Source organism: Cyanistes caeruleus, chromosome 2 (genome assembly GCF_971803275.1).
Source record: "Cyanistes caeruleus chromosome 2, bCyaCae1.hap1.1, whole genome shotgun sequence".
Lineage (NCBI taxonomy): Eukaryota > Metazoa > Chordata > Aves > Passeriformes > Paridae > Cyanistes > Cyanistes caeruleus.
Window position 1 is genome coordinate 1,382,295 of NC_141702.1, and position 10,989 is coordinate 1,393,283.

At 57.2% G+C, this 10,989-nt stretch overlaps 1 protein-coding gene across 9 annotated transcripts; it reads right to left on the reverse strand.

Moving 5' to 3' along the window:
* Nucleotides 1-211: 211 nt before the first annotated feature.
* TRIM35 (tripartite motif containing 35) lies at nucleotides 212-10,374 on the reverse strand. Of its 9 annotated transcripts, none has more exons than XM_086875391.1 (8): nucleotides 10,070-10,374; nucleotides 9,499-9,819; nucleotides 7,743-8,208; nucleotides 4,852-4,947; nucleotides 3,363-3,593; nucleotides 3,224-3,246; nucleotides 2,802-2,923; nucleotides 212-936 (listed from the first exon to the last, which is right to left on the reverse strand). In XM_086875391.1, exons 2-8 carry the CDS (start codon nucleotides 9,582-9,584, stop codon nucleotides 377-379), a joined length of 1,584 nt encoding a protein of 527 aa, XP_086731517.1. In that variant the 5' UTR covers nucleotides 9,585-9,819; nucleotides 10,070-10,374; the 3' UTR covers nucleotides 212-376. The 9 variants fall into 9 exon arrangements, with proteins under 9 accessions (XP_086731517.1, XP_086731515.1, XP_086731516.1 ...); XM_086875389.1 differs by having other exon boundaries at nucleotides 9,499-9,798; nucleotides 10,001-10,336; XM_086875390.1 differs by having other exon boundaries at nucleotides 9,499-9,675; nucleotides 9,800-10,331.
* Between the last annotated feature and the right edge of the window lie 615 nt (nucleotides 10,375-10,989).

The window sequence follows — 10,989 nt, forward strand, 5'->3', positions numbered from 1 at the left end:
CCCGTGGGATTTTCCCATTCCAGGAGCCGGGATAATCATCGCTGTTCCCAGCAGGGATTCCCAGATCCCTGAAAACCCCAGGAAAAAACCCCGGAACAGTCGAATTCCTTATAGGACAAGGAGATCCCTTCTCCCCAAAGCCTTCCCGGCTTGGATCCGCGACAGAGAGCGGCGGGAAAAATTCGGGATTTGGGAACAAGAAGCAGACGGGGAGAGTTTATTAATTTTTATTAAAGATAAAAACCCGAAGCGTTACAAACAAACATTCTTTTTATCCCTGCTTTTTTTTCCCCCCCTTTTCGGGAAAAACACCCGGAAAAGCACCCGGAAAAGCTGGAGGAGCACCCGGAGAACACCACCGGGAAGCGGGAGGCTCCTAAACCAGGATTTCCTCCCGGACGTGGACCTGGAGCGGGCAAATCCGGAGCGACTTGGCCTTGGCGCCGCCCTGGGGCCCTCCCACGTAGAAATAGGGGAAGACGACGCCGCCGAATTTCTCATGGAATGTGTAGATGTGGCTGCGGAGCTCGGCGTCGTAGAAGGACAACTCCCCCTCGGTGCAGTCCAGCTCCACCCGGATCCGCCGGATGTTTCCTGGCGCCGCCTCCGAGCGCACGGCGTTGGACGCCCGGCACTCGTCTTTCCCGGGAATGTGGTAGATGTACCAGAATCCGGAGCGGGAATCGTGGTGGAAGGCCCAGTGGGAGCCGTGGTGGGGCCGGGACACGCCCACCCTCCAGTTGGTCAGCCCGCCCAGGTCCACCTCCCAGGTGTGGAAGCCCTCGGAGAAGCCGCGGGATCCCAGGATGCAGGGGGTGGAGGTGAAGCGCTCCGGGTTTTCCACGGAGAGGGTGTAGCCGCGGTTGGAGACGCTGGAGAGGTCCTCGGACACCGAGAGCCAGCCGGCGGCCGAGTTGGGATCCAGGCTGAACGGGACTGGCCGGGAAAGGGGGAGGTTTTACGGGAAGCAGCTGGGCGGGGATCCAGCCATCCCTCTGTGGGGCCCTCCATGGATCCAGCCATGGATCTGTTCCAGGGATCCGTCCATCCGTGGATTCATCCATTCAGCCAGCCCTGGATCCAGCCATGGATCCATCCCTCCATCATTCCATGGATCCTTCCATTGATCCATCCATCGATCCATCCATCGATCCATCCATCGATCCATCCATCCATCATCCATCATCCATCCATCATCCATCCATCCATCATCCATCCATCATCCATCCATCATCATCCATCCATCCATCCATCCATCATCCATCCATCATCCATCCATCCATCCATCATCCATCCATCATCCATCATCCATCCATCCATGGATCCATCCATCCATCATCCATCATCCATCCATCCATCATCCATCCATCATCCATCATCCATCCATCATCCATCCATCCATCCATCATCCATCATCCATCCATCATCCATCCGTCATCCATCCATCCATCATCCATCCATCATCCATCCATCATCCATCATCCATCCATCCATCCATCATCCATCATCCATCATCCATCCATCCATCCATCATCCATCCATCATCCATCCATCATCCATCATCCATCCATCCATCCATCATCCATCATCCATCATCCATCCATCCATCCATCATCCATCCATCATCCATCCATCATCCATCCATCCATCATCCATCCATCATCCATCCATCCATCATCCATCATCCATCCATCATCCATCATCCATCCATCCATCCATCATCCATCCATCCATCATCCATCCATCATCCATCCATCATCCATCCATCATCCATCCATCCATCATCCATCCATCATCCATCCATCCATCATCCATCCATCATCCATCATCCATCCATCATCCATCCATCCATCATCCATCCATCATCCATCCATCCATCATCCATCCATCATCCATCCATCCATCCATCCATCCATCCATCCATCCATCCATCATCCATCATCCATCATCCATCCATCCATGGATCCATCCATCCATCATCCATCATCCATCCATCCATCATCCATCCATCCATCATCCATCCATCATCCATCCATCCATCCATCATCCATCATCCATCCATCCGTCATCCATCCATCCATCATCCATCCATCATCCATCCATCATCCATCATCCATCCTCCATCATCCATCCATCCATCATCCATCCATCATCCATCCATCCATCATCCATCCATCATCCATCCATCCATCATCCATCCATCCATCATCCATCCATCCATCATCCATCATCCATCCATCCATCCATCCTTCCATCCATCCATCCTTCCATCCATCATCCATCCATCATCCATCCATCATCCATCCGTCATCCATCCATCCATCATCCATCCATCATCCATCCATCATCCATCATCCATCCATCCATCCATCCATCATCCATCCATCATCCATCCATCCATCATCCATCCATCATCCATCCATCCATCCATCCATCCATCATCCATCATCCATCCATCCATCCATCCTTCCATCCATCCATCCTTCCATCCATCATCCATCCATCATCCATCCATCATCCATCCATCCATCATCCATCCCTCCATCCCTCCACAGATCCATGGATTCCACCCCTATCCATGGATTCCTCCCTAACCCACACCACCCCTGGCAAACACCGGCCATTCCCAGGTTTCCCTCCCATGTCCAAATCCCCAACCCTCGATCCAGGCCCATCCCAGCTCCACATTCCCCATTTTCCCAGACCCCAAAAACCACCCTTTTTTAGGGAAGAACCCATCTCCGCTTCTCCCATCTTCCCACCCTTGGGAATTCCCGCTCAGGCTGTTCCCGGCTCCTCACCCACGGTGATGGTGGCCAACATTTTCTTCCACACTTTGTACTGGAGCGATCCCAGGTACTTGGCCACGTCCAGGAGCATTCCCAAGGGAACGGCTTCCGGCTCCTCGGCCGTGCAGGCGATCCTAGGGATTGACCGTGGGGAAACCATCGGGGTGAGGCTCCCGAATCCAGCGGGAGATTCCCAAGCTCATCCTCCCTCGATTCCCGCAAAATCTGGGATTTGATGATTCCCACAAACCCGGAAATTCCGCTTCCCACGGAGCACCCGGGGGAACATCCAGCACCTCCTGGACTTGCAGGGGACGCTGGAATTTTCTTGGAGCTGGGATCACATTCCAGCCAGCCAGGAGAGCCCATCCAGCCCTCGGGAAGGGCTCAGCCATTCCCAGATTCCCACGGATATTCCCGGGATCGGGACCTACCTCCGCTTGCGGTTCTTGTGGGTCTGGAAAAGAAAAGACACCGGGAATCAGATCCCGGCTGCCGGAATTCCAGCCACCGACGGATCAGGTGGGGGAGGTGGGGATCCGGGCCCGGAGCGGAATTCCCGGTGGGAATTACCTTCAGGAATGTGTAGTCGTCTTCCTTGAGATCAGTCTGGATCTGCCCGGCCTCCTTGAGCAGGGCCTGGCTCTCCTCCAGCAGCTGCTCCATCTTTCCCTGGATCAGATCCTGCTTCCGCCGCGTCTCCTCCCGCAGCTGCGCCAGCAGCGCCTGCTCCTCATCCCGCAGGAATTTGTGCAGCTTCTCGAATTCCCACTTCACCTGCCGCTCCAGCCGCGCCGATTCCGCCTGGGAATGGCGGCACCTCGCTCCAGCTGGGAATGCTGGAACTTCCCCACCCCCTCCCTGGAGCGCCCAAATTCCCCGGGGTCCCCGGCCGGGCAGCTCCGGAGGTTCCTTGGGATCACTGGGGGATTCCCAAATTCCCATCCCAGCTTCCCAAATCCCCACCGCTCTCCTTTTCCAGGATAGGATCGGGGCTTCACTCCAGCTGCATTCCCAATCGGGATCAGGATCAATCCTGAATCAATTCCTAAATTCCCATCCCCGCTTCCCGAATCCCCACCGCTTTCCTTTCCCGGGATGGGATCAGGGCTTCACTCTCAGGATCGGGATCAATCCCACCCCTGGAGATCCCAAATTCCCCATGACTCCTTCCCAGAGCTCAATTCCTTGGGATCACTGAGATCTTCCCAAATTCCCGTCCCCGCTTCCCAAATCCCCACCGCTCTCCTTTCCCAGGATGGGATCAGGGCTCCACCTCAGTGCATGTGCGGGATTGGGATTGGGATTGGGCTCAATCCCAGCTCTGGAAATCCCAAATTCCCCTGGACTCCTCCTTCCCAGTGCTCAGGAATTCCCTGGGGTCACTGGGATCTCTGGAATCTTCCCAAATTCCCATCCCTGCTTCCCAAATCCCCACCGCTCTCCTTTCCCGGGATGGGATCAGAGCTCTGCCCCAGTGCACGTGCAGGATCAGGATCGGGATTGGGACTGGGATTAATCCCAAATCTGGAGATCCCAAATTCCCTGGACTCCCCCTTCCCAGAGCTCAGTGATTCCCTGGGATCACTCACCAGGATCCTCCCAAACTCCTGTCCCCACTTCCCAAATCCCCACGACTTTCCTTTCCCGGGATGGGATCAGTGCTCCACCCCAGCGCATGTGCAGGATTGGGATTGGGATTGGGATTGGGATTGGGCTCAATCCCACCTCTGGAGATCCCAAATTCCCTGGACTCCCCCTTCCCACAGCTCAGCAATTCCCTGGGATGACTGGGATCAACGCTGCTCTTCCCAAATTCCCATCCCAGCTTCCCAAATCCTCACTGCTCTCCTTCCCCGGGATGGGATTGGGGCTTCACTCTCAGGATTGGGATCAATCCCAACTCTGGAGATCCCAAATTTCCTGGACTCCCCCTTCCCAGAGCTCAGGGGTTCCATAGGATCACCAGGATCTTCCCAAATTCCTGTCCCCGCTTCCCAACTCCCCACCGCTCTCCTTTCCCGGGATGGGGATCACTCCCAGCTCCGGGCGGATCACGCACCTCGTTGTGCCGGGAGATGGATTCGTAGGAGCGGCGCACGCTCCCGAAATCCTTGGCCTTATCCCGCAGGGAAGATTCCATGTTCGCCAGCTTGGCCTGCGGGGAGGAGACGCCCTCAGGATTCCCCCATTCCCGGGATTTTCCCGTGCGGATGAACGCCCCCGGAGCCAGATCCCGGCTCCATCCGACCCTTCCCCTCGGGCAGCCGGGATCCGAGCTGGGAGAGGAGCTTTGCTCCATAGGGAATCCTCCTCCCTCTGGTTTTTTTGGGATATCCCATCCCTGCCTGTCCCGGTGCTGTGGGGAGCCTCGTTCCCATTCCCATTCCCATTCTCCCATTCCCATTCCCATTTTCTCATTCCCATTTTCCCATTCCCATTCCCATTTTCCCATTCCCATTCCCTTTTTCCATTCCCATTCCCTTTTCCCATTTTCCCATTCCTATTCCTATTTTCCCATTCCCTTTTCCCATTCCCATTCCCATTTTCCAATTCCCATTCCCATTTTCCCATTCCCATTCCCATTTTCCCATTCCCAGCCCCACTCCTGATCCTTTTTCTGATTCCCATTCCCAATCCTATTCCTATTCCCATTCCCATTTTCCCATTCCCATTCCCATTTTCATTCCCAATCCCTTTCCCATTTTCCTGATTCCCATTCCCTTTCCCATTTTCCCATTTTCCCATTCCCAATTCCTTTCCCATTTTTCCCGATTCCCATTCCTGATCCCATTCCCATTCCCATTCTCCCATGCCCTTTTTCCCCATTTTCCCATTTTCCCATTCCCAATTCCTTTCCCATTTTCCTGATTCCCATTCCCATTCCTGATCCTTTTCCCGATTCCCATTCCTGATCCCATTCCCATTCCCATTTTCCCATTTTCCTGATTCCCAGCCCCACTCCTGATCCTTTTCCCGATTCCCATTCCCGATCCCATTCCCATTCCCATTTTCCCATTTTCCCATTCCCATTTTTTTCCCATTTTCCCATTTTTTCCCCATTTTTTCCCCACTCCCATTCCCACCGGCCGAGCTTTTCCCGCCACGTTTGGAATCCAGCGGGATGAGTCAGGGCGGCGCTGGCCGTTCTCCAGCGTGTCCTGGCGCCATTCCCAGCTCCCGGCTGATTCCCGTCTCCTCCTCCTCCCCCAGCCACATCCCGTCCCTCCTTCCTGCTGGAATTCTGCAACTCCCAAATCCCGAATTTATATCCCTGGAATAACCAGCGTGGCCGGATCTGGGGCACCGAGCCGGGAATCATCGTTATCCCGGGGTTTTTTTTCTTTTCCCGCAGGATAATTAGCCGGGATAATTAAAGGGAGGGAGAGCATCCAGCAGCTGCCACATTCCCGCAGGGAAGCGTGGCTGTCTCATCCCAAATCCCAGCCTGGAAAAATCTGGGATGTCTGCAGCTTTTTGGGATGTCCATGGATTCAACCACAGATCCATCCTCAGATCCATCCCCAGATCCATCCATGGATCCCCGAATCCATCCCTGGATCCATCCATAGACCCATCCATAGATCCATCCATGGATAAATCCATGGATAAGTCCACAGATCCATCCCCGGATCCATCCCCAGATCTATCCATGGATCCACGGATCCATCCCTGGATCCATTCCTGGATCCATCCATGATTCATGGATCCATCCCCGGATCCATCCCCGATCCATCCCTGGATCCATCCCCAGATCCATCCCCAGATCCATTCTCAGATCCATCCCCAGATCCATCCCCAGATCCATCCATGGATTCCTGGATCCATCCCCAGATCCATCCATGGGTTCATGGATCCATCCCCGGCTCCATCCCCGGCTCCATCCCCGGCTCCATCCCCGGCTCCATCCCTGGATCCATTCCCAGCTCCATCCATGGGTTCATGGATCCATCCCCAGATCCATCCCTGGATCCATCCATGGGTTCATGGATCCATCCCCAGATCCATCCCCGGATTCATCCCCAGATCCATCCCCAGATCCATCCCCGGATTCATCCCCAGATCCATCCCCAGCTTCATCCATGGATTCCTGGATCCATCCCCAGATCCATCCATGGGTTCATGGATCCATCCCCAGCTCCATCCCCGGCTCCATCCCCGGCTCCATCCCCAGATCCATCCCCGGATCCATCCCCAGATTCATCCCCGGATCCACCCATGGATCCATCCACAGATCCACAGATCCATCCCCGGATCCATCCATGGGTTCATGGATCCATCCCCGATCCATCCCTGGATCCATCCCCAGATCCATCCCCAGATCCATCCTTGGATCCATCCCCAGATCCATCCATGGATTCCTTGATCCATCCCCGGATCCATCCATGGATTCCTGGATCCATCCCCAGATCCATCCATGGGTTCATGGATCCATCCCCAGATCCATCCTTGGCTCCATCCCCAGATCCATCCCCGGATCCATCCCCAGATCCATCCCCAGATCCATCCATGGATCCATCCACAGATCCACAGATCCATCCCCGGATCCATCCATGGGTTCATGGATCCATCCCCAGATCCATCCCCAGATCCATCCCCGGATCCATCCATAGGTCCATCCACAGATCCATCCCCAGATCCATCCATGGATTCATGGATCCATCCCCAGATCCATCCTTGGCTCCATCCCCGGATCCATCCCCGGATCCATCCACAGATCCACAGATCCATCCCCAGATCCATCCCCGGATCCATCCCCGGATCCATCCCCAGATCCATCCCCAGATTCATCCCCAGATTCATCCCCAGATCCATCCCCAGATCCATCCCCAGATCCATCCATGGATTCCTGGATCCATCCCCAGATCCATCCTTGGCTCCATCCCCAGATCCATCCCTGGATTCCCGGCTCCATCCCCAGACCCACCCCCATTTCCCCACACCCCCCCTCACCCTAAAATCCGCCGCCGCTTCCCGCACCGGCCTCATCTTGTGCCCCTGGTGCTGCTTGGAATTCTGGCAGGCGAAACACACCAGCTCCTTGTCTTCCAGGCAAAAAAACTTGGGATCCTCCCCATGGACGGGGCAGGGAGCGGCGCCCGGGCTCTGCCGCTGCCCTTCCTCCTTGAGGATCAGCTCCACCAGGTTGTTGAGGGTGTAGTTGAGGCGGAGATCCTCCAGCGAGGAGTTTTCCTTGCAGACGGGGCAGGCGTGGTGCCCGTTTTCCCAGGATTTGCTGACGCAGCCCTTGCAGAAGTTGTGGCCGCAGCAAAGGGTGACGGCTTCCCGGAAAGGTTCGTAGCAGATGGGGCACAGCAGTTCCTCCTTCAGCTTGGGTCTGGAGCTGCCGCTGGAGCTCCTGGAGCCGCTGGAGCTGCTGGAGCTGGGTTTTTCCATGATTTCCGCTCCTTCCTGCGCGCTGCGGGACGGGATTTTCCAGCTCTGCCGCTTCTGATGCAACCGCGCTGGGTTTCCTGCCCGTGACTCAGCCGAGCCCGTTCCCCCCCGCCCGGTGACGCCGCCCCGGGGCCGCGGCCGGGGGGGCTCCGGGCAGCGGCCACAAAACCGCCCGGGACCCCCCTCCGGCCCAGCCCCGTTCCGGTACCGAGAGAGCGGACAGCACCGGAGCGGCCCCGGGGCTCGGGGATGGGTCCGCAGGGCCCGGTACCCCCGAATTCGGGGATGCTCCGGTGTCCGGTTCGGAATCTCCCGCTCCCGGTACCCCCGAATCTGGGGCTGCTCCGTGCCCGGGTCTGGGTCCTCAGATCCCGGTACCCCCGAATTCGGGGTTGCTTCTGTGCCCGGTTCGGGATCTCCCCGTCCCGGTCTCCCCGAATTCGGGGCTGCTCCGTGCCCGGTTCGGGATCCCCAGGTCCCGGTACCCCCGAATTCGGGGTTGCTCCGTGCCCGGTTCGGGATCCCCAGGTCCCGGTACCCCCGAATTCGGGGTTGCTCCGTGCTCGGTTCGGGATCTCCCGGTCCCCCCAAATTCGGGGCTGCTCCCGTTCCCCAGACCCGGTCCCGCTGCCGTGCCCGGACCGCTGCCGCCCGAACCGGGGCAGCCCCGCGGCTCCGGACCCCCAGTCCCGGGGCCGCTCCGGTACCCGGTATCGGTCCCCCAAACCCGGCACCCGGTCCCCAATCCCGGTACCCGATCCCCCAATCCCGGTCCACGTTCTGCAATCCCGGTATCCGGTCCTGGTTCCCCAATCCCGGTCCCGGTTCCCCAATCCCGGTCCCGGTTCTGCAATCCCGGTACCCGGTCCCGGTTCCCCAATCCCGGTGGCCGGTCCTGGTTTTCCAGTCCCGGTCCCGGTTCCGGTCCCTCAATCCCGGTCCTGTTTCCCCGGTCCCGGTCCCGGTTCCCCAATCCCGGTGTCCGGTCCTGTTTCCCCGGTCCCGGTTCCGGTCCCTCAATCCCGGTCCTGGTTCCCCGGTCCCGGTTCCGGTCCCTCAATCCCGGTCCTGGTTCCCCGGTCCCGGTTCCGGTCCCTCAATCCCGGTCCTGGTTCCCCGGTCCCGGTCCCGGCTCCCCAGTCCCGGTCCCGGTCCTGTCCCCCAGTCCCAGCCCCCAATCCCGGTACCCGATCCCGGTACCCGATCCCGGTACCCGACCCCTCTCCCCCACCCCGGGTCCTCTCCCGGTGTCTCCCTGCCCTTCTCGGTACCGGTACCGGTTCCGGTGCCGGTTCCCGGTGGTTCCCCTCACCTGGCGGAGCGGACCTGGCACCGCCGGCAGCGCTCCCTCCTCCGTGGCGGCCGCCGCGCGGGGCTCCGCTCGCCCTCCTGCCACATCCCGGTGGTGCTGAGCCCGGTGTTCCCGGTATTCCCGGTGAGGCTGTTCCCGGTATTCCCGGTGAGGCTGTTCCCGGTACTCCCGGTGGTGCTGTTCCCGGTATTCCCGGTATTCCCGGTGAGGCTGTTCCCGGTATTCCCGGTGCTGCTATTCCCGGTATTCCCGGTGAGGCTGTTCCCGGTATTCCCGGTGTTCCCGGTATTCCCGGTGGTGCTATTCCCGGTACTCCCGGTGCTATTCCCGGTATTCCCGGTGCTATTCCCGGTATTCCCGGTGCTGTTCCCGGTATTCCCGGTGCTGTTCCCGGTGTTCCCGGTGCTGCTGTTCCCGGTACTCCCGGTGCTGTTCCCGGTACTCCCGGTGCTATTCCCGGTATTCCCGGTGCTATTCCCGGTGTTCCCGGTATTCCCGGTGCTATTCCCGGTATTCCCGGTGCTGTTCCCGGTGTTCCCGGTGCTGCTGTTCCCGGTATTCCCGGTGAGGCTATTCCCGGTATTCCCGGTGCTCTTCCCGGTGTTCCCGGTATTCCCGGTGCTGTTTCCGGTATTCCCGGTGCTATTCCCGGTGTTCTTCCCGGAGCCTCTTCCCGCGGTTCTTCCCGGTGCTCTTCCCGGTATTCCCGGTGTTGCTCTTCCCGCTGTTGCTCTTCCCGGAGCCTTTTCCCGGTATTCCCGGTGCTGTTCTTCCCGCTGTTGCTCTTCCCGCTGTTCTCCCGGTGTTCCCGGAGCCCGGCCCGGGATGAAGCCGCTCCTGGGGGCGGGTCCCGTTCCCGGCCCCGCCTCTCCCGCCCTTCCCGGCCCCGCCCCCTCCCCGCCCCACCCGGGTTTTTGGCGGGTTCAGCCATCCCAAAATCCCGGTTTTTTTTCGGGAATGAGGTTCCCGATGATCCCCTCCCCCCACGCTGGGGTTTTCCACACCTGGCCTTGCGCCCCTTCCCGCTTCTCCAGCCGCTTTTCCCGCTTCTCCAGCCGCTTTTCCCGCTTTTCCAGCCGCTTTTCCCGCTTTTCCAGCCGCTCCGACATCCCGGGAATCTCGCGGTGTTCCCATCCCCCCTCCCAAAAATCCCGCCGTGGGAACCGGGAGAAATCCAAAAAATTATCCGAGGGAAAACGAACAACAGGGGAAAAAATAGAAATAGAAATAGAAATAGAAATAGAAATAGAAATAGAAATAGAAATAGAAATGAAAATAGAAATAGAAATAAAAATAGAAATAAAAATAGGAATAAAAATTAAAAAAATAAAAAAAAAATAAAAATAGAAATACAAAATAAAATTGAAAATAAAAATAAAATAATAATAAAAAATAAAAAAGCAAAATAAGAATGAAATAAAAATAAAATAGAAATAGAAATAGAAATAGAAATAGAAATAAAGAAATAAAAATAAAAATAAAATAATAAAC

Coding starts and splice junctions, on each gene's coding strand:
- TRIM35 (XM_086875391.1), bottom strand. CDS start 9,584: ATGTGGCAGGAGGGCGAGCGGAGCCCCGCGCGGCGGCCGCCACGGAGG. Junction 2,924..3,223: donor CACAAGAACCGCAAGCGGAG/GTAGGTCCCGAT, acceptor GTCAATCCCTAG/GATCGCCTGCACGGCCGAGG. Junction 937..2,801: donor GTTGGCCACCATCACCGTGG/GTGAGGAGCCGG, acceptor TTTCCCGGCCAG/TCCCGTTCAGCCTGGATCCC.